This window comes from Cynoglossus semilaevis, chromosome 9, assembly GCF_000523025.1.
Source record: "Cynoglossus semilaevis isolate Cse_v1.0 chromosome 9, Cse_v1.0, whole genome shotgun sequence".
Taxonomy (NCBI): Eukaryota; Metazoa; Chordata; class Actinopteri; order Pleuronectiformes; family Cynoglossidae; genus Cynoglossus; species Cynoglossus semilaevis.
The window spans coordinates 7,041,174-7,065,260 of record NC_024315.1 but is presented as its reverse complement, the minus strand read 5'-3'; the positions used below and the strand labels follow the sequence as shown (position 1 = coordinate 7,065,260).

Here is a 24,087-nt window from a genome sequence, read left to right as displayed (position 1 = left end):
GATGATGCAGATTGCGGTGATAATGGATGGATTTCGTTGGATGATGAATCGAGTCAGATTGTAAATTGTCGAGTCAGTAGATTTGGTTATAGAGTCAGAGTGACGTAATAAGAAACAGAGTTGTTGTTGTTAAATCCCTGCTGTATAAAAACAATCTTCAATACAGTTACCTTTAGTTGCCCTTGGAAATGCATAAAGCTGATTTTAAAAAATGAAATAATTATTCACAAATCTGGAGATTAACAGGTTTTTTAATTAATTGTCAGGTGAGAGTATATCTACAATTTAATCTGGAGATTAACAGGTTTTTTAATTAAGTGTCAGGTGAGAGTATAGCTACAATTTAAAAACTAAATATTTTTTTATTGTCTTTATTTTTTTACTTCTCATATAATTTTCTATAGTCTTTAGATGTTTTAAGATGACAAACATTTCAGGTAGAGAACCTGATTTGATTTAATCTCAGCGGCTTTTAAATGCTTATATAGAACCTGATTTGATTTAATCTCAGCGGATGCTTTTAAATGCTTATAAATCTGAAAAAACACGAAAAGGTGAAAAAGTGACTAAGACATCCCTAAATAGAACAAACAACAATGCAATTATAATTAGTTTGACCTTCAATTCTAGATGTGTGTTTTGAATTTTATTTATGTATTAAAACAGAACATAACTGAATTCTGTTTCTTTTTCAAGCAGGCTTGGGAAAATGTTGTGCAACTCTGCTTTCTAACTTAATGGTTCCCATTAGTTCATCACTAAAGGCAAGAAATTCTTTAAAAAAAATCAAATGAACCAACATTGTGTTGCCTTTAAGCTGCAGCGCTGCCTCCTGTTCACTTTCCAAAGAGTGACACAAAGAAGGAAGTGAGTCACAGTTACATGCTGGTGCAGGTGTTGCGTTTTGGGCCAGGTTGTTGAATAGTTGTGTTGTACTCTCTAAGCAGACTCATTTAAAAACTAGAAGGAATGTTGTGTCTTAGTTTTAGGGGATAAAGTGTGAAATCTTAACATCCTTATCTCACAGCTCTTGCCCTTCAGCTTTGTCTTCTCGCGTTCCAGATGTCTCCACACTCTGTTAACCCTTTCTTGCCTTTTGTGACCATAGTGTTGACCGCTCTGTCTCTCTCTTTGTCCACAGTATAAATTGACCCGTAGAGCTGGATCTGGTGCATAGACAAACAACTGTGGCTTGAACAAAGGCAGAACAAGAGAACTGTAAGTACAGACTTAACTCAGGTGTGTGTCCGTGTGGTAGCTTGTTTAAATGTGTAAGTCTGCAGTTTTATGACAGTTTGATGTCTCATGTGTTTCAGCAGACAGGGTGGTAGTGCTGGTACACTGATAGACAGATTTGCATAATGAATATAAGAATGTTACCCAGGACAGACTCATTAAGGCTAAATGGTAAAAATTACTTTTAAAACAGTGTGTGCACCACAAACTTCACATCACCACTTTACTTCATTATATTTAGGTATATTCCAGCACTGCATAAATTTAAAAAAAGTTTAACTTAAAAATTGTCATTCTTTTCTAAGGCTTGGCAAAACTAAACAAGTGCTGATAACGCTCCTACATCTCTGTGGGTTTCAGTGGCAGCATATTTTTTAGACACTACTGCCTCCTTATAAGGTCTTTTTTTACCATTAGTTAATATTTTTTTTCAAAACCTACCTGATAGTAGAAAAGAAAACAATCTGTATCCCAATTTCTGAAAACCCAAACTTCAGGTTATCACTGATGTTATTATATTATTCTCTTTTGTTTATAACAAACCAATCTATTCTTTCTATGGGAATGGTTAGTTCAAATGTTGCCCCACACCTACTTTCTTCCCCCTTCATTTCAAGCCGCCAATGATTTGCTCTGGTGTCCCCTGGGGAGGAGCACCTCACACTTTGAAAGCCTCTAATCTTAAGCATCTGAAGTTTAAACAGACTGTTCTGAACAGCCAGTTTTCTTTAACTCATCACAAAGATCAAGTCCTGTTGGATGAAGGGTTGTCCACACCATTTGTTTCATCGTCAGCATCTCAAGAGCTCAAGAGGAAGACGTTTTCACACCTCTGTGTGAGACTCAGTGGAAGTTGTTAAGGTTGTTAACAAACAGGAGATGGAATCAGAGGATTCCAGGTGAGTGTGCTTGTCCTTGGTTCAGTTTGTGTAGAAGAAGCTGAAGCTGTTGATAGTAAAGTCCCTCGTAAGGAGTATTTTAATTATGAATGGTCGGTGATTTATTTGTCTAAATGTGTATTTAGACCAAGTATATTCAGTGTTCACTCCTGTAGGGCTGATTCATAGCCAGGAGTGTAAAGCAATTCCTGAAATATTTATCCCAGGCACACGTCAATGAATTAGAGGTAAAGTGATACCACATAGTGGAGCCTGGCTCGTCTCTCTGCTGCATTTTTAAAGTGTGGACTAGCACTCGAATGTCAAAATGTGAAAATTCTCACCCGCCTTTAACTCATACCCTGGTCCCACGGACTTGATAAGGGAAATCTGATACGGTGTTTGAATAATTCAGACGTCCAAGTGCAACTTCCGTACTTGTGTCTCGCTGCCTCATTTCCTCTTTTTAAGACTCCACGTGTGACTTCTAAAATAGTCTTGATGATCGTCCCCCTAAACAGAGTCTTGCCACAGGCAAGAATTCAACGAAATGTGATTAATTGAAAGGAAATTATGTTGATCAAACATCATTATTTTCCTTGAAGACACTTCTCTGGACTAAGAAGAACTGGTATTAATGATCCCCAGTTGTGCAGCGACTGAGAGAAGACACATTTGTTACCATTTTTAGAACAGATTGCTCTTCAGTGTCAATATATTCACTGACCAAAGAATGAGACCAGATTAAAAAAAAGGAACATTTCTATAGGAGGAAAGTGCACTGCGGTCATTTCTTGAAAAGGTCAGTGAAAATGTTGAGTATAAAACTACCTCGTAAGCAGACTGGTGAAAAGGACTGAGATTTAACAATCCTCTGTGTCACTCCCTAATCGGTCCCACACCTCTCACCCACTCATTCTCTGTAAATAATTCAGAACATCCATTTGCTTGCTCCAGACAAGAGCATACACACGAGAAGAGACGAGGGAGGTGAAGATGCTGCTGCTGCACATTTTACAACTAACAGAAATCTGCGATTTGGGCACAATTATTTTGTGAACTTCATAGGTGTACATGACAGCACAAGGCATCACAACAACTAAGTCTCTGCCTGCTGCTTCTGCTGCAGAACTGGGGCAGATGCACAACAGTCGTCTAACTTTAACTTACGTATCCTAAATAATAAACAATTTAAAGTGTCTCCAAACCGGCTGAGTGACGCTAAGCTGGTCAGTGAATAATGTCTGAAGTTGTTAGCCCTTAAATCTTTTTTTAAATTTTTAACAGCTCCTGTTATTCCTTTATTTTCAAGATGTCATTCATATTTGTTGCTCTGCACTCAACCAATGTGGAAACCACTTGCAGTAACACTCCCTCATTCACTATTTTCTTATTTATTATGTGTTGGACAGTTAGAATTTGTCACTTTGTGTGAGCTACGTTCTTTACCATCACATCAACTTGTTTATTTCTTTATTATGTGCTAACATCATTGTGTTGTTGAATTGTTAGGTGCTGCCAATGTGAAGGTTGGGGTTGTTTTTTTGGTTGGGTGTGGTTGACTGTCACTTATTTATGCTAATTCACTTCTGGTGAAAACAGGAAACCCGATGGTTGTCTTCATGTTGTGGATACAGATTTGTGGTGACTTTGTTGTTTCTCTATGTAAGGAGGATCTCTAGATGTGGATTTTTTTTTTATTTCATTATAAGACATATGCTGTGAGATAGTGTTTTTACTTAATTTGGGGGTCTTCACACAGGGTCCAATTTGATTGATGAAAAATCAAGATCAGTGAATTATTATGATTAGAACATGTCATCTTAACTGCTTAATTAACCTCCCTTTTTAATTACAATATGGACATAGTAACATACTGCTCTGATGTGAAACAATCTTATCTATGGTTCTGCATGAGTTTCAGTCTTTGCCCACTAGAGTGCAGACTAGTCAGGAGAAAGAGTTTGTCTTCAACAGCCCTGTTGTGTTTTCTAAAGTAAAACCATTTTGATCTAGTGTTTCCTCTGCTGAGTGTGAATATTGAATAATGGTTGAGGTTTCGTCACTTCGTCACCATTCTTGTCCTTGTGGACACTGCCTGCAAAACATCTTGTCATCACTGATCCTTGACATTTGTGTCAGCCAATGACAAGCATAATTACGCTTTTACAGAATAATACAATTTTCCAGCGTTTCCAGTGCCTTTTTACTTTAATGAAGGCCTGATTAAACTTGGATTTAGAAATGTGTTGGATGACAGACATTTTGTGTCCTCTGCAGACTTAAATGTTTAGTGTTATGACACCCAGTTTAATGGGAATTAAACTGTGAAATGTCTTTAGTGAGATTAGTAGAGTCATCGTTGTGCACTTGATTTGTTGTTCTGCTGGGATTTTTCTTCCTTTTTGACTTCTTCATGTAGGAGTCATCACAGCTAATCACCACTCAGCAAACCTTCACCTCTTCTTCTGCTACTGTTACCAACCTTCACTGCTTTGTCCTTGACAGCATCCTAGAATCTTATCGGATGTCTTCCTCATTTCCTCCTTCCCCCGCCCCTCCCCCCCAGAACACTATATCCACTGTCCGTCCTCAGCAAACATCCAACCCATCTCACACCCTCCTCTCTCACTTTGTAAAGGCTTTATCTCAAAACTTCTCAGTTTACGTCTTCCTCTGATCTGCTCATTTCTAACCCTCTCCGTCTGGGTCACACCCAATATAAATCTCAGCATCGTCTCCTACTTGTTTGGTGTGTAATATTGTAACTCTACTCCTTTTTGTCTCACAGTCTGACTTTGTGGCAGTGCTGCTGCTTGTACTCCGTGTCACATATTCATAGCTATTACATTTTGTAGTTATTTTCTGAAAATCCTTCGGTCCATAAACAGTGAAGCCAGTTACAAGGCTAAGAAACTACGGCGACAACATACATATTGAGTTTACTTTTTGCACTCAGACTGTAATTTTATCTGACACTTGATTCTAAGTAGTATTAGAGTTCAGATTAGGTCAATAAAGCCATTTCCTAACATTGGTTGTAGAAATGCACTGAACAATCGGAAAGAAATGTAATGTCGTCATCCGTTAAGTCTTTTGTAAATTGAATTGTTAAACTGGAGCTTGGTCCTTAACGCTGGTCTTCAAAGTTTGTGTTGAATCCATCTACTATAGAGGGTTGTGTCTCTGTTTCTGCAGATCAATATTGAAACAGTAAGCTGATGCAGTGTAAAGCAATATTCATAAATAATGAACCGGCCGTTATTCACGCTGCTCTGTGTCTCTGACTTGACCAAGTAGACAACAAATATTTCCCCTGAGGAAAAAAAAAGAACATTTTGTATATATTTTTAAACACATGTTCCTCCATGTCCGGCTGTTTGCCTGTTCCTCTTATGAATGTCGATATTTAGTAAAGCTCACTGCTTTTTCACCCACTCTTTTCTCTCATGATTTTGTCAGAGAGATATCAACCTGGCCTTTTATAAAATCTCTGCTGCGAATCACAGCGAGGTGTCATATTTAGTAGCACTCCTATCAACAGCTCCGTGAGTGAGCAGGGAGAGGGAGCAGCCTCAAGTGTTTCGTCATTATCCTTTCAGCCTGCTTTCATGTTGAATACAATTGGCAGGCGGTCTCAGCTGCACACCAAAAGCACCATGAACATCACCCAAATAATCTGATGGGATAATAATAGTGCTTGTCACTTTTATAATCTCTTCTTTTGAAAGGAGGCTAAGAGTGAGATGATGACTTTTACAGCAGAACACTTTGGGTGCTTCGAGACTCCAGGGCTGAGAACTCAGAAATTCAGTTGATGTGTAGAAAGTGTTGGGAAACAAACAAAAATATGACAAACATATGTCACCAGATATTTATAAGATGCAAAACTCTGTATTTACTAGACACACAATTTAATATTAGGAACAGAAATAGAAGAAAATGAGCTTATCTGCAAAGTTCTCTATGTCCATTATCCATGGGTATTAGCCTATTTTGATAAGGTACTGGCAGTGGTGCAGAATCCCTGCGATGTAAGCAAGACTCCAAGAAAAATAGCTCACACAAAATCCTTTACAGAGAATATAACTTTCCTGATGCTTGACTTATGAGCTAATTTGAGGACAATTAAAGTAAGTGTACTGCTTGTGATCGGCACTACGGTGCTTAATATGCTGGTAATTGTTTGTTTTCAGGAGCATTTCTTTTTGTCTTTGTGTCTTTATGATAATAGCAGCAATTTTTTTTTGAATAGTCATTTGACGCCGTTTTGTGTAAGTGCTATTAATAGCAGCGTGCTGCTGTTCTATAACAGAGTGTCCATTGTCGGCCTGTCAGCCCATCTTTGCTTTGTTGTTGTCTCACTTTCAAGGTCTCCTGGCTTCATCGGTTGGCTAACTCTTAGCTTCTGGGCTAAATGATGTTCCTACTGTCCCGTCACATTAATGGGCTCATGAGGTTAAAGCGCAGTGAAAAACTGAGCGGGGAGGGGAGGGAGTCATATGGGAACAACAGAGAGTGATGTGAAAAGCACAGGATAATTAAAAAAGGTTTTGCTTTGAAAAACAGATGTTTTGGATTTACACAAATAACACACACACACACGTAATAAAAAAAAGTACTGTACTTACCCCAGTAGTGGCAACTTTTTACTTACCTTTTCAGTTATTGTTCATAATTAAAGTGAATTGATCCTGTTTGCATTGTATGATTTGACTGATTATTACCACAGCAACTTAAATGCAACAACACACCTTAACAACCACATGTGCTGTGCTGTGCTGTTGCTCCCTCTTTCCTCTTGGACTCGAATGTAAATTCCGTTTAATTAAATCAAATATTTATTACGTGAGAAAAGCATCATTGTCTGCAAGTTAGGGAGGCTGATCCTGAGTGGTTTACCGCTGGAGCTTCCTCTGTTGGCAGAGGTGGTGTCTGTGCGGAGGGGTGGGGGTTGTACAGTGGTGACAGTTGCTTTGACGGTGATAGCATCCTCATTGCACAGCAACGGAAGGCATTAAAGGGAGTGGACGGAGGCAGATGGAAACTGTTGGAGACGGAAGGGACTGGGAGACAGACACGGAAACCTGTGTGTGTGTGTGTGTGTGTTTGCAAGATCAGAGGGAGCTGTTCTGTGCTTTAAAGCAAGTTTGTGAAAAGGAGAAGCTCCGGGAGGAGGAGGCAGTGTGTGTGTGTGTGTTTGTTGAAGAGAGAATGCAGTAAGTGGGATGCAATCATTAGGCTAGTGAACCCAAGACTTTTTTCCTGACTCAGTGCCCCGGCTGTGGATTAAGGGGAACATCAGCATCAGTATCATCATGTTGGCAGTCGCTAAATGACAGTGGAGTACCTGTGGATCAGACTCACCATGTGGAGTACGTCCCGCAGGAATCTGTAAGGTGTAAGGATTACTGGGGGAATTTCCGCAAGAAGGTCAAGGAAGTGGCGTCCGCTCACTAGGATTCTTTTCTTCTCCTCTTGCCTCATACATCTTTTAACCCCAGAAAGCGACTGGGCTACAAATGAGCAAGCCGATGTGTGGTTGTGGCTGCAGCATCATCTCCTCACTGATGAAGAGACTGGGCCGCACAGCTTGCTGCTCAGATCTCCTCTCCTGCAGTCATACCACAGAGCAGCTGCAGCGACTGGCCACTGGCTGCCCACCTCAGCCCAAGGTAACATCAGTGAATCGGAGGCCGCCGCCACACTGCTCTCTTCTTCTTTAATGATCGGGTGGCCTTAGGATATTTGTGCAGTGGTTTCAAACCTGGAAACCTTTTGGCCAACAGCTGATCACAAATAAAGCATGTGGGTCACAGCCTTCTGGTTTGTCTCTGAGGGGTGTCTAAGCTATTTAAAGGTAGTAGCGTTTCTACCAGAGAGAGCAGACCATTCATTGATTCTTTAATGGAAGAAGCTGATATAATGGTTCTCTTGCTGCCTTGACAACAGAAGACTTTCAGCTAGCAGTGATTTAAATGGATGCCTCAAGTCTGCCGGTGGTTTAGTGATTGCTGCCCTTCCTCAGTGGGAGTTTCTAATGTACCAAATAAAGACAAACACAATTGTGTGTGTGTGTGTGTGTGTCTGTGTGTTTGTGAGGCAGTGAGTTTCTGGAGTTCTTTCTTTCTCTGCTTATCCTGGTCATGCCAGTTTTAATAGTCGGCTGGCACCGAGTGACCCTTGTGGCTGTTGTCAACTGTCGCAGCAGTGGAATCTAGATCTCTATTACAAAAGATTTGACCCATTCAAATAATACCTGGTCTTTGTTTCTCAGAGAAAGCATTGTCTCAGGATGGAGAGCTTCACTACAAAATGAATCTGAAAATAAATGTATTTTTGTTAAACAGCAGATCAAGGATTGAGGTTTCACTTTCCTGCTCTGAGACATCTGGGCACCAGCCTGTAACAGACCCAACAATTAATAGCTTCACTGTTAAACTGAAAGTGCCAAGATTTTTTTGACAAAAGATCAAAATGTTAAGAAGAAGAATAATAATGTAGGAACCACTTCCTACTATGGCAGTGTTCTTTGGTTATGATGCTGCAAAACCCTGCATGTATTTGTTTAGGGAGTAAATATTTTATTCCTAAATACTTCACGTACTGTCTGCATATGCAGCTCTCGATCAGTATCTGTATACTGTACGGCAGTATTTTGCTCCACACTCTACTACTGGTCTATTAAGGTCACACTGCTGTGATTTATTGCTGCCATTTTTGGATTCAAGCACAAGCTTTCTATTCCCAACGTGCTTTATGTGCCATCTGTATCCAGTAGCCTTGAAACAATCGATTCTCATGTAGGTCAAGTTGAATCAGTTTTAAAGCGGGAAGCGATTGGCCCCCAATCAGCCTTTGATGATTTTTATTCCAGATTCTGTCAATCAAAACAGAATTTATTTGCAAACCTATTGAGCTTGAATAAAATACTTCAGTTGTAAGGTGTGCACCAGAGACCAGTGTATACCATTATCAGTGAAAAAGCCTGTAGTGTGCAGGAAACCTCAGCTTGTCGTACTGATTATGAATTTATCTTAAACCACCATAGAAAAGTCAACCAGCTTAATAATTTGCAGGTTGTCAGCCCTCGATGTTGCGTTTGAGCAATAAACTAAAAAACTTTTATAATAACAACAGATCAACTAATTTACACCTACATATGTAACAGCTTTTCTGAGCTGAGCTTTGTCATATTCTCAAAAATAATGTTTAAAACACCGTCCATTTCCACCAAGGATGAACATACTCTCAGTGAAGTGCCCCACGAAAGGTCTGTGCACTGAGCTGAAGGAAAGTCAATGTGTGCCACAGCTGTGGCTGCTTTATCTGAAGTGCCAACTTGGCACAGCCCACGGTCCAAATCCTAGAACTCCTCCTCATCAGCCGCCTCTCCAGGGACTGTCTGGGTGTATGTTGTTCTGCCAGACTGCAGGACACCCACCGTTAATGCATCTCAATCCAGAGAGAGTCTTGTGAAAATACATAAAAACAAGATCAATTCAGTAAAAAAATTGTATTTAAATAAAATCTTTTTTTAAAATCCTCACCAGTGAACATATGTAATGACATATATGTACTGATGTTTTTAAGTCTATATAATTAATCTATTGTGGGGCACTCAACATCATCTCATGTGTCTGATGAGGCTTCAACTTCAGGTCAGATGTCCAGCTTGTGTCAGACTAGTTGACTAGACAAGAGTACAGAGTCTACTGACAAGCTGACTGACTGAGGACAATGGCTGCACCATATTATTCATTTATTTTTTGCAATCTTTGTTTATTCATTTTTTTTTCTGGAAATATGCATACAGGTCACCAGTAATGGAAAATATAAAATAGACTTGACTTGAATTTTGATTTATTTTAGTTTATCCTTATTAATCACCTAATTATGATTGTATTTAATCACCATTGATCTGATTAGTCAAAAGCTACTCTGTGATTAGTCGGATTAAAAAAACAGCCCTGACCTTGAACCAAGACGACCTTTGCATGTAATTTTTTTTGATCTCTCAGGACCTGAACCTTGTTCTCCGTTTGTTCACCAAGGTTCTTCATCCTCTTGGCACATGTCACCTAATGGCTCGAGGAAAGACAAATTCACACCTGCTGTCCACACCCCCCCGCCCCCTTTTCACCCCTCAAGCTATTTTGGTCCTCCCCCAGTTCTAGAGGACCAAGAATTGCGACTAATGAATGGAACCTGTGTGTGCTGTATTAAACACTGAATCTTCCTTTCTGTCATCACACAGACTGCCATATTTAACTATGAAAAATACGGTCGAAAGTCTAATATGTTTTTAAAATACAGCACAAAGTTCTTCACTATCTATATGCATCTCTCTACATTTAAACCAAGGACTCTTCAGTTAGTCACATCTTTTATACTGGCTCCTTATCATTTTCATAATGACAAATTACATTCATTATTTTGTGTTTTTAATCTACAAGTCTCCAGTCTCTTCTTCTTCTCCTTCTCTCCACCTAAAGTTAATGAAATGCCAGTTGGAATTTAATGTTATGATTACCTGGGTGGCATCATTTTTACAGTGTATTAAATTGAAATCTGACTCTGGGATTTCATAAAGGGAGCAGAGATGCAGGAGGTGTATCAGTTGACTGTCGGAACGCTTTTTTTTGCCCTTTCCAGATGTAGTTTGAATTCCATTGTAATTCATTTTTTACAGTTCCAGAACTCAAAGAGGGGCTTCTTTATTTCTTTGCGGACTCCTGAGAGTTTCTGTTTCCTTCTATTCTGGTCTGTTTGGGTAATTTATGCCCTCTTTTATTCACTCAGGTTTTGTTCTTTGTTGAAATTGTATACAATTTATCAAATAAACATATGACGACCTTTAAGAACAGATGGTAAACAGAGTTGCAACAGTAGAAAACAATCGCTACAAACAAAGATTTTTAACTGATGAATAAAGGGAACATAACTGTTGTCAGAACAGAAAATCTGGTGACAATAATGCCATGTTAAGATTGTCAACTGCCATTATACAGTGATTCAAATCGTCTTACCATGCAAGGCAGAGAAAACTTCATCTATTCATAGTCCTTCCCGTCCCTGCTCAGTGCAAAGAACTGACAGTCCCAGTGGGACATATGCAATCTGAGATCCGGCTAATGCTTTCGACCACAACACTGGGACCATGCAGTTAAAAGGAAGCAATAGCCTACAAAGGACCATTGACTTTTTTCTTCAAGGTCAAAATAATGGTTCCTTATCAGTGAAAGGCTTAAATAAAAGTGGGACAAAAAAGAGAGTTCAGACGTTTATATCTTTCATGTGTGGAACCATGGGATGCTATATTGGCTAAGTCTGAACTAAAACTAGCTTTAAGGATTTCTTATAAACCTTATAAATGGAAATGCTGTGCATGTGAGTCAGTCACTGACAGAGTAACGAATGGCGTGACGTCTCAGAGAGAGCATATGTGACCAAGAGGAACAAAAGCAGAATGATGAGCTGAACCAGTGACAGTAAATAACACGGGTGCATTTATACATTTGTCAGGGCTTGTAGAATTATAATGTTCACGTTCATACATCATTTGATGCTGTAGGATGACAAAAGTATTCCACAGTATACGCTCTGTTTATTGAACATGTAGTTGGAAATAAAACGGTGGAGTCTGCTGAGGTGCAACTGTTGTCTCATCCTGTAAAATATTTGTAATTTTTTATGTAATTGTTCAGTCCACATGCCAACTTCAGTCACGGTTAGTGTTCCTGTGACATGACGTTATACAGTGAAGCTGTGCCATTGTAGATAAAGCTCCTGGAGCTTTTCCTTCAGCTCCACATAATGAAAGTTTTTCAGAGCTTTTAGAGTTTTTCTTTTCCCCCCTCAATTGAAAAAGCCAAAAGACCTACAAATTAATAAGCCAAACAAAAAAGTATTTCATTTCCTAAAGACCCAGAGATGACAGACTTGGTTCAGAATACTGTGGCTTTTTTGCTGCTGACAGACTGAAGTGTATGGATCCTCAAGTGAGCTATAGTGGCCAATTTATTAATAACCTGCTGCTGAAAGAAAGTATATATATATTTTTCACCTCAAAACATTTTTATCCCATCAACATCTGGTGTTTTTTTCGAAGTAATTTATTACATTGTTATGCCATTAAAACAAACTTCCCTGGGTGACGTTGTTTAATTGTCTCTCAAAGCTGTTGGTTTTACTTTTAGCTCTAGAAATATATATATACCATATAGGCTGAGAATGTAAGACAAAATTAAAGCATTAAACCAATTTAAACCACATCTGTTTCTCTTTTTTTTCTTCTTACAGAATGTCAAACCCTTCTCCTCTTCAGACAGCCTAGCGAAGGTCCAGGAGGTAGCAAGCTGGCTTTTGGAAATGAACCAGGATCTGCTGTCGGGGGGCAGCAGCAGCAGGCGGAATCGGGAGCCGGGGGCTCCGGCCGGGCGAGGTAACGCCTCCTCCACAGCCCGGGCACCCCAGCAGGCCGCAGAGGAGGGCGATGAAGATGAGCACATGAACCGGGTGGTAGAGGAGGGCGATCAGCTGCAGCAGAGGGTGAGGCCCGAGTGACTTTGATGAGTTCCCTTCGACTTTGCCAATGAAGAAGCAGGCGTAGAATATGTACCGTATAAGATGGTTAAAACAAAAAGTCCAGAAAAACTTCCAAAAACTCATACTGTGGGTTTTATTTTCACAGACGGAGGCATCACAGGTTCAAGGTGGAAGAGAACAACCATGGGCACAGAACGAGTCGGGAGCCAGCAACGGCCCTGGCAGGGAGGAGGCGGGGGACGCCGACGGTGATGGACAGCCAAACGAGGTGAACGGAGGTGAGAAGGGAGCCCGGTGGATGTGGGAGCGGAGGCGACTTCGCGGTCAGCCGCTGGGCGAGGAGGAGGAGGAAGAAGAGGACAACAACAACAGCAGCAGCCACCCAGAGGAAGAGGAGGCAGAGGAGAGGACAGAGGGAGGGGAACAACGGAGAGGGGAGGAAGAGGAGAGGGAAGAGGGTGAGGATGAAGAGGAGGAGGATGAGGACGAGGAGGAGATGGACCAGGACAGTGACGAGTTTGAACATTCGGCAGAGAGTGGAAGAGAGGAGGAGGAGGAGGAGGAAGGAGAGGTGGAGGAGGGGCTGATGTCTCCCTCTGTCAAGAACAATGTCCCTGTCCCTAATAACAACCTGGAATCTGGTTGTACACACCAAAGCTCTTCCAACAAAAAGGTAAGCAAAGCTGTTTTGAAAAACATTTCTACAGATTTTCTAACTGGAAAAAACAGATTAAGCAGGAAAGCATTACTATACAATATGTACAACCACTTCACATTGGACTCCTTTCACTGTTGCATTACATATAAATCAGCAGCTCCCTCTTTTGTCCAAGGTGAGTTACTGCACTAAATTTTTTTTTTTACTGCTCTCTGATCGCATTGTGTAGCGAGAAGCACTTTACGAGACCGAAGTACCGTGTTAATGCGATAAATACTCGTTGTTGTGCTTGTTAGGATATTAGCATAACAATGTCGATGAGGATGTGTGTTGGAAGAACAGACTCCTTGTCACAGGATAATCACATAATTGTTGAGTTTAGTTGTGGGAAATACTTATTCTATTTGTTTTGTATTAAAAAAAGACACTAAAAAATACTTATTCTATTTGTTTTGTATTAATTTAAGACACTAAAAAGCAAAGTCACATTCAGATAGAAATCAGTAAAAGACACTGAAACAGGAGGTTGTTTTAAAAAAATCTAAAGGACTCTGTACTGCAGATCGGGTGGATTTGGGACATTGTGTTTTTTAAGGAATTTCAGCGATGTTATTTTCCCAAACTATAAACCACAGTGATCCATCAGCTGTCAACTGCACTGTGAAGTCACAGACATTGCAGAGATGTGTGCCTTCATACCACTCTGTGCTCTCAGTATAGAGTTATTGTCTGGCTTTGATTCCCATATTGCTCCTGCTATTATTGGCCTAAGTATGGAAGATGGCATCAGTTCAGTCCTGGGTGTTGTCACCGTCTGACACAGCTGTCACAGTGGTGTGTCAGAGTCTGTGTCAGTTTGACCAACCAGCTGACATTGATGCCAAACAGAACATTTGGTTCAGCTGGAGATCAGTTTGTCTGGAGTCTACAGTGGCGTGTTCTGTGTCCTGGTCTCTGCGACAACATGGATGTTAATAAGAACAATAATTTGCATGGACGATGTTTGTCTGACGAGAGGCAAGCAACCCTGAATAACACACAACCTTGTGATTGAAAGTAAATCTGTTTTTATTCATTATAATTTATGAAAAGTTGTACATTAGAAGATGTCACATAAGGACAAAGTCTCTGATTCCGAAACCACATTTGCACGCGCTTACTGTTGTGACAACAAGCGACCTTACACCACCTCCCAGTGTAGTTGTTATAGTAACGTTTGTTGCTGCTTTAAGACATGTTTACTGCCGTCAGACCTGAGGCTGGAGCTGGACTCACAGTTGATGTGAGGGGTTTGTTGTTGTAAATATTCACCATTCTGTACTTAAACACTGTATAAACAGGTTTATACCTGGGAGGAGGCAGCCACCTCCCATTACCATGATAGACTGTTATAATTTACAAAATACTCCTTTTTATGATTGGTGTTTTTTTTTTAAAACAACACACAGCAGCTCTCCTGCTGTGAGTCATTCTGTCAGAGAAAATTCTACTTCTAAAGCAGCTTTAATTTCTGCTGTTAATCCGGTCTTTTTATTTAGATTGCACCAACCACCTGGACCCAGGTAAGTAGATGCTTTCTGATTGTCATGCAGTTCCTCTGTCTTCCCAGCAGAAGGTGTTATATTGACAGTGTGAATGCCTCTGTTGATAAGTTAAGTGCATTATTCATTCACACAACAATTAACAACATTAACAACAATTGTCAGATTCAATTGTATATTAGACAATGAGCAGGTGGTGTGTGTAGAGAGTATATGTTCCTGTGTGTTTAGGTTGAAGTAATCCTTCATATTGGTGGAAAGGATTGGAAAAGTATTTTAATGACAACATTTTAATATCACTTTATTCAGATTTTTCTCTCCATCTTTTAGCCTTTAGAGTCTGGTGAGTAAGTACTCATTTTTTCTTGAATAAACCAGACACAGTGTTGTTCTTAAGAATAACATGATGCCTCCCTGCAGGACAACTGTCTGTTCTTTCCTCCTCAGAATTTATTTTAGCTTCTCACTGGTAGCCTGTGGCCAAGGCATTATGGAATGTTACAGGATCAGATGTCTCTAAATGACTCATCAGAGACTCCTTTAATTGCAGATAAATCTGCAAGGCAGGCCTTGGAGAAAAATAAGGACGGAGGGGGCGGTGGGACTTTAGGAAGTAAAAGAAGATGAAACATTGGCTACTGTCACAATGTGTGAATCTCACTTATAAAACTGTGGCTATACTGACAAAACTGTATTTGTAAAAAACCTCCACAGAAGTGTACATCTCTAAATTATTTAAAATTATTATAACTGCATCAACTCTCAGGCACATCTAGATCCTCATCTGAGTTCATATTCACTAATTACATTTTTTTTTTCTAAAAGAAAAGACGGTACCTACCCACCGTAGGTGGTGTCTCCCACACACTGGCCTTGTCACACAGGCAGCACCGTGCCACAAATGAGCAGTGTTCTCAAACTCCCACGTCATGCCAATTAGTATGAATCGGTTTCGCTGTCTGCAAACTAATAAAAATGACTTAATAATTATTCTCAGCCCCAGCTCTTTATAAACTTGCCTTTTTGTTGTTGAATCAGAGACTGTTATGGCGTCATTGTTGTCTCAGTCTCAGACACCAGAGGGAGCCAGTGGTTTGAAATTCAGATTTATTCACCTCAAAGAAATCCACTGCCTGTTGCAGCATCTTGTACTTGCATAGACTGTATCAACAGGGATTTATCCATACAGATATTTTCCACTTGTATGATCAGGGAGGTCATCGTCACTAGATTTATTTCCAGTATTATCTCTGGTGTATTACAACTGGAGAAAGTAACTGTAAGGTAAAAGTAACTGACTCCTTATGTTGTAGATGGTTTAACAGTTGTTCTATTTTAAACCTAAATAAATTGGAACCTTTTTGATTTAAACCAAAATAAATTTCCAAATCTTTTGAGGTTTTCATATGTTTTTAATCTTGACTCTGAGGTGGGGTTTCAGGTCCTTTATCTTTATCAACTGTGTGTGTTAATGTCTTCACACTCAGATACGGCCCAGCCATCCCTCCTTTCACATGGGCCTATTTATGCAGCCATGCCTTGTCATCTCAGCTGTTTTGAAAAGCTGAGAGTGATTTGTAAGAGTACCGAGTTACTGGAAGCCAAACATTCTCGACCCTCTGGCACTACAGCAGTCTTGATGTCTCATTGGGGTATGTAAACTCAATGACCAGGCAGTAATGCTATGACAACGTATTGAAAGAGAGTGGATGGAATAATTTTCCTTTTATCGCATTACTTTACAACACGGTCGTAGCTCTGTGACCATAAAAATATTATTGTGTAAACAATGTCCGTCTGTTGTTGTAGCCTCATTGTCAGGACTCTCATTTCTGCATGTCGTGGAATTATTTTTAAGTATTCTTCTTTACTGGGCATACAGTCAAGCACCAAGTGATTCAAATGTTTTTGAATCTTCATGTTTCTTTTTTGGGATGCTACATTCATTAATGCCATCATAGGTAATGGCACAAAAAATATTGGAACGAAACTGCTTAATTTTTGTATTCACAGACGACAAGCATGACAGATAGCTCAGGGTTAAATATGTTTTTATGGCTTGCCACTTTAACAAGTATTTTGGCCCGATCAGGTTTAAGCAGATATGAACACAGTGTCTATCACATAGCATGATAGACTAAGATTAGTCTGAAAGCTCATGTAACCCCTAGGAGGCCAGAAACAAACAGTCACTCAAAGAGGTCTTTGTAAAAGGTTATCATAAAACATCTATCCGACAAGTACAGACAAATGAAAAGGCGTTGAACTAAACTTGTTGTGAGATTTTGAATAATGGGGTCTTACACAGCCCCTGTCCCCAGATACACATTATTGTGTAAATATAATGGGTCTGTAGCAGCCCCTGTCCCCAGATACACATTATTATTATTACCCTATATTGAATACAATATATTTTCTGAATTATTTTGTAGGAGGATCTGTAAGAGGGTTTGTAGTAAGATTAAGACGTCCTTTATTTGTCCCACAATGGGGAAATTCGGGGAAATATTCAGGCAGCCTTTAACAACTGCTGGTTCAGTGCGGTCTGAACAACTGCCGCCCGGCTGCCAACTTCATCCGTTTGTGATAAACACATTGTAAAAATACGGGCGTTGGTGAGCAACAAGAACTCAATGGCACCCAACGCCTGACTGTGGGCGTGATGTGTCCAGGCCCTGCTAGATGTTGTGGCTCCGTAATCCTCCTCAAACAATGGTGGATGTGAGAATAGAAGAGATGTTAAGCCCCGTCGGCCCTTTTGTTACCATGTGTGCTTTTTAATGTACACAACACTGACATCCTCCTCTTCAGTGGTTTGTGTGGAGTCCTGTATATGTATGTTCTCCAGCTCCAAGGCTTACCTTTTAAAAAAACGTCACTTTTCTTATCTCTGCATGGATGCAGCATTTTTTCTAGTGATGATGTTCCTGTTTATTTCTCACCTTTCACATTTCTGTCCCTCTTGATGCTGACTGGCTACCTGCTGGCTCTTTTAGAGAGGGGAAGGTACATTCTTATTTGGGTCCACGTGTCCCACATGTTATTGGGGGATGGCATGTGGAACACAGGTGGGATCACTTCCTGAAATATCCTTGGTGACATGGAGATGGAGACATTCTTGAGAAAGTGAGGGTAAGCATATTTCACAGCCAACCAACGCATTGGCACTGGTTGAAATAATGTGATTTGAAACTTCTAATGTTTCATCATCAAACCTGGAGAGTTTTCACACAGTAAAATACCAGGCTTTGCAGTGATGTGGGTCACTCAGTGTGGGAGGACCAAAAAAGGGTCCAAAGAATGCATACAATGAGGAAGCAAAGTGGCATGTGTACTCCAGCAGATGACTGCTGCTACACTGAGTGGTCATGTAGCTTGTTTGAGGGAGGAGAGAGGTAGTGCTGGTCCTTCGCTCTTCAGGTCCCAACAACAGCTGCTCTGCCTGGCTTGGGCACAGTGGTGACATCACAGCTCAGAGATATTTTAAAGGGTTGCCAGTCAGCAGGGAGAGGAGTTGGAGTAGGTAGGAGCAGAAGCTCAGGATTGATACGAAGGCTGCTTGATGGTTTTGAGGTCCAGGAAAGACACTGATTATTTTTAGCGAAAGTTCAAAAAAAGTTCTGATGGCTTCTTCAAGTTCTGTCTGGAATATGATTGATTAAAAGCCTGAGCCTTTTGGTTTGCAATGCTGCGACACTGCCCCATCCCCCGTTTCTCATCTGGTGCTCGACGGAAGACCTCAGTCGATGTTCGTGGCAAAGAAAAGGCAAAACACGACCTGTTGGAAAACCAGGCGCTTCACCTGGCAGAGTCCAAAATCATGGCAGCAGACTCGTTACCCCCTCAGAAAGTGCTCAAGATTTTTAGCATCAACATCATCACTCAGGGTTTGCCTTTCTGCCGCAAACGGGTGAGTGTCAACTCTTGAATTTGTTTGGCCGACATTTTGAAGACCACCGAAGGTCACCCTTCTCTTTCACCTTTGACTTTCACCTTCTTTGTTTTACACATTAGTTGATTTATCCCACAGGATATTCGAGGCTGACGAGGCTGCGTCTTGATGATGGCAGATAAGAATAAATTGACATATGATCATTAGGTTATTTTCCCCAATTTGCGTCACTCGTTCCCATGCGCTAGTAGATACAAAGATACGCCCCCCCCACAGCTCCACCCTGTGATGTATGACACGATACGCATCAACATATAAGCCTAAAATGGCCTTCACCAAACGGCCTATTTTTAGATGACATTTTAAATATAAATGCATTATGCTGAATGACAAAGATAAACACTTGGTATTTAATACTCTTTTCAAAAATGAGTTTCTTCTCTCCAAAGGAGGTCAACAGTTGTTACTTACAATTTAGCACAATTGTAGTCGGAGATCTATTAATATGGTTCCACAATGACTGGAAGTTGATAATGTGTGATAGATAAAAATAGTGAACAATATCTGCTGTGCTGATTAGCTTGAAAAGCTTCTTGTTAAGTTGGTTTAAAGAAGGTGAAAATGACACTAACTCTTTTTGCTGTTTATAACTTGTGGCTTTCTGTTGGCAGTATTTCATAGTGTGTACTACATACTGCATATAGAGTGCGGTTTGACAAAATATATTTTATTTTTGCGTTATACTGCATATAGAGTGCGGTTTGACAAAATTTTATTTTTGCGTTATGGAAAACAAATGTGTAACTGCTCTTGAATCATATACACTACACCTACTCTTATTTAGAAATATTTTAACTAGAATGGTTAAATATCATGACTCAAAAATGCAGTTCATGGAGTCGTAGCTCTCTGTGGGGCAGAAGACACGTGGCCCGTGCTGTGCTTTTGGCACCTGTCTGCAGTGAATGGAATAGCTGGAATTTTTTGGATCCCTGTGGTTTGGTGGCAATTGAGTTTGGTTGAAAATTGATTTCCGTGTTTAAAACCGAGACATTCCTTACTACAGAGCTGTTTTTCTGTGTTGGTGCTGGTTAGAGTGTCTAGCAGCAATTAAAAAAAATCATAGGCCTTGCTCATCAAAACCGCCTGGGCTTCAATTTCCCACCAAACGTGACCAGCAGAATCCACACTGTATTTCCTGGAGCCAAAATGAGAGTCCACAGAGCATGAACAGCAGGACATTTGAGTTGGTGATATTATTTTCACCCTCACCACACCCTGGGCCTGAGGTCTGATGAGTAAGGTGATCTGGACTCTCCCACAGCAGCTATGTCTGTATAAACAACTCTCAGCAAGATGCATTTGCTGTTGGAGCAGGTGCTGTGGGTGTGTTGAGTGGGTTTGATAAGAGATGAAGCCACTTCCTGTGGCTTTCTCAGCAGTCGTGGCTACTGTGTGCTGTGCATGATGTCAATTTGTCTTTATTGTTTAAAAAAATACATCCATACAATGTATAAAATACAAAAAAGCCTGTAAAACACAATTTAGTAAAAGTTGGTGCATTTTGTGAATTTGTTCCAATATAAAATAACACAGCACTAAATAAAGCCATCACTGCTACCATCTGTTCATTTCAACATCAAGCAATATTTAGTCAGCAGTTTAATCGTTCACACGGTGCTTAGGGCCGTAGAAATACTTGTTGACAACGTCAGTTTATCCTGTTTGGTCAATAAACAAAAAATAACGATATTCAAGGAAAATCATTTGACAATTATGTCAGTCATCTTGTAGACTAACTTACTGCCCAGCACCTGGTCAGAGTGGTCTGACACAAGCTACGTGTATCCAAGCCCCCAAAAACGCACTTGGGGCAGTGTTTGTGGATTTGAGACCATCATTTTTGAAAACCAGACATTTTTCGTACACAGTCCTGAAAAAACTTTTTTGTTGTGGCCATGGCATTAAATTTAAGGAGAGGGAAACGTTTAGTGGCTCAGCAGGCTCCTGAAGTTGTGGAACACTTCATGCTTTAAAAATATTCTTCTCGTTTGTGATCCACCGACACACTTTCGTCTGGTTATTAAGCACACGCTGAGTGCCTGCGTGAACTCTGCTTCAAAAACAGACAATTCTCATTCACCTGGCGTCAACTGCTCGGGTCTGTCCCGGAGTCAGATCCACATTACAGGAGCCTGCAAGAGAAGAGGCTTGATTCCACTGCCCTTGGGCTCCAAATAACACAGGGGAGGAAGGCATCTGCCGTTGGCTATTCTGAGAAACGGTCCCATTCCAGGGAGCACGCGGATCTAGTCAACGAGCTAACCAGCACAGATCAGACAAACTCTTCTGTTTAGCACTGATTTAAGTCAACTCGAAACGAATAAAGAGAACGCTGGTGTTCAACGTTGCAGTTCATATCTATCTATGGGGGCTTCATCAAAGTGACCATCTGCTACCTCTGCTGTGACGTATTCGTACATTTCATATATTTTCATCATCAGGCCACAATTAAACTTGCTTCAGTATTTATAGTACCCTGTATTTTCACACGACCTAAACGCAATCGTGTGTATAGTTTGAGGTTGTTGCCTTGTTTTACAAAAGGCTCATGCTGCTAGATAGCTGTGCGCTGCTCCCACCTGCTGTGAGGTTGCTGCAAGGCACTGATATTTTGCCTGCTAGGAGCAGAGAAAAGCTCTAGCCCTCCTATCAGCAGAACTGTCACTCAGCATTATTGACCCAAATCTGAAATTCTGAGTGTAATCTGCTCCAGTTCTGTTGTACTTGAGCATTAAATTCAAATCGGTTGTGTCACACGGCCCTGATTTTACTGCATTCATTAACTGCGCAGTAATATCTCAGAAAGTCCTAATTTAACAAACTGTTTCCTCTCATTAATTCTTTAAAAACATTAAGCTTTATAATTTGCTGGGTAAACTGACATCATCAGGCCAGTTAATTGCAGGTTTTTAGTGTGGCTCTTTTCCTGAAAGTTGATTATTATTAGCAGTAAAACTTGCATGGAATAGAACAACATTTGTATCGTGTGGAATGATTTAGGCATGTGCTAAAAAAAAGATCTTAATCAATAATGATTTGTAATGAATGAGTTTTTTTTAAAAACCCTCCCAGTTCAATTTATAATTGAATAGAATAACACATTTCTCAAAAAAATCAAATCAATTTTTTAACAGATTTGACCTCTATTTAACTATTTAAAAGTTTTTGTAATTAAATTATTTACTTCAGATCTTGTCATGTGTTGCTCTCATTCCACCTGCCAGGATGAATTGCTTGTGGAAATGTGAGCCGTGAATCACCGCGTGTGCTCCAGTTCTCCACTCTCACTATCAGCCCCTTCCAGCTCTGACCTTCACCCAACTAACTGACTTTCCCTGTATCCTCCTCCCTGTGATCAGCTCCTCGGTGACGGCCTGTGAATGGATCGCTGACGGCCTTTAACTGATGCGTCAGCTCGCATACTTTGTCTAATGTTTGTATGACCCCTGCTGTTCCGACTCACAGTTTGTGTTCTCCCTCCTTTTGATGTGTGGTATTACATCGCTGACACAGTGTTTCTGGAGCAGCTTAATTCTGTCGAAGGTGCTCCGTACAACCTAACACGACTCACCGAGACTTATCTGCACAGATAAAAAAAGACTTCTCTGCTATTCTCACCTGCAGATGATGTTGTGTCAAGTCTTTCCTTCATCACTTTTACGACGGGTGTTTCCTCAGTATATGTTTACACAGCATTCAGATTTTCAAAGTAGTCTGTTGTGAAGATGTAAAACATTTTTTCATTGGTAAGAAAAAAAATCAAAGCTTTGTAAAAGCAGTGATAACATTTTTTCATTGGTAAGAAAAAAAAATCAAAGCTATGTAAAAGCAGTGATTTTTAAAAATGTATATATATTTTTTTACTTGTAGTCAAAGATTAATTAACTAATTGAGATGTGATTGATACCACGTCCCAACTTGGACATGCTGTTAAGGTGTACAGTAACACCACGTGACTGTCAAAGGACAAGTCATCATACTGAGTTGAAGCCTCTCGTTTCATGGTGTGACATCTGATCGTTCGATCATCAGCATATATAGTGTCAGAAGTGATGGTCGTCAGCCTGGTTTAGGGATGTCGCATCATATCTATAATTTGCACAGAATATAAACCACATCAGTGGGAAAGATGTGCCCGTTAGGACAGCCAAGACAGACAGGTTATATTAAAAAACACAAACAAAGAACACTGCATTATTGCAGGTGTGGTAAAAAATGTAAAAGATTCAGTTTTAAATTTAGACAATTGCATAATGTCAGAGTATTCTTATCTAATAATGACAATATAGTTGAAAGAAAGTATAGTTTTGGATTTACAATTTCACCCTTTTCTTCCGTGTTAAATATCATTACAGTCATATTGAGGCACATTGAACTGTCTCATCTTTGTGCACAGTCTCATGCTACTGCAAAAATTAAACCCAGACACGGCAAAGCTATAACCATTTAACATTAATTATTAACATTAATATGTTTGTGATACACACACAACACTGTCTGTTGTCTAGTGAAACTGTGCATGTTTTCTTCTCAATTCCCTTTTCCCCTTAATTCTATTTTCCTTAATTTCAGTTATAAAAAATGACTGTCAGGAGTTTTCCTTCTGCTTATTCGAAGTGTAATTTATTGCATACTATTTGGAACAAAATGAAGATGAGACTGCATGCAGGTACAGCATCTGCTCCGTGTCAACAATAAATGAGTTGAAAACTTATATCCTGCATGCTTGTCGCAGAGACAACTCTGAAGACGCTCTGCTTTCTGGAGCTGCCAGGATTTAAAGCGTGACAGAGATGTGACACAACCTGTATACAAAGCAGTAGCAGCAGCTTTCAGGCAAAAGTGAATGTAATCCTTGAGCTGTTGATGCTGTGAAGAATTTGACAACAACCTTTTGGTTTGTCAGATAATTCAGTTGTTTATTAGAACTGAGGAGGAAGAGTAGACAGAAAAAGAATGCCACACAGAAGAAAGGGATGAGGAACTCCAGGAAGGGCATTTGGCTTTGACATTGGTGAGGAGAAAAACCGTATTAAAAAACAAAACAAAATACAATTGTAGTTGTAGTGGAAATAAGTAGACAAATATGTGAGAGTGGGAGACTAGTAGAAATGAGTTTCCCTCTCAGCGGCTTGTTGCTTTAGTCTTCTCACAGCAAGAGGACCTTGCTGACTTGTGTGTGGGAGTTGTAGTTTTCACATTTTGCTTTCGGACTGGCAGAAGGAGCGCAAACCAGAACGGAAACAGTCGACAGCAGTGTTAGTGTGCAGT

At 40.2% G+C, this 24,087-nt stretch overlaps 1 protein-coding gene across 1 annotated transcript in view; it reads left to right on the top strand.

Moving 5' to 3' along the window:
* The window catches only part of fbxw7 (F-box and WD repeat domain containing 7), a 74,737-nt gene that overhangs the window by 8,800 nt on the left and 41,850 nt on the right, over positions 1-24,087 (top strand). Inside the window, exons 2-4 of the mRNA XM_017035331.2 lie at positions 1,142-1,218; positions 12,417-12,665; positions 12,808-13,335. Coding sequence (XP_016890820.2) covers positions 12,486-12,665; positions 12,808-13,335 — 708 coding nt within the window. The 5' untranslated portion in view covers positions 1,142-1,218; positions 12,417-12,485. The remainder of the gene's footprint in view (positions 1-1,141; positions 1,219-12,416; positions 12,666-12,807; positions 13,336-24,087) is intronic.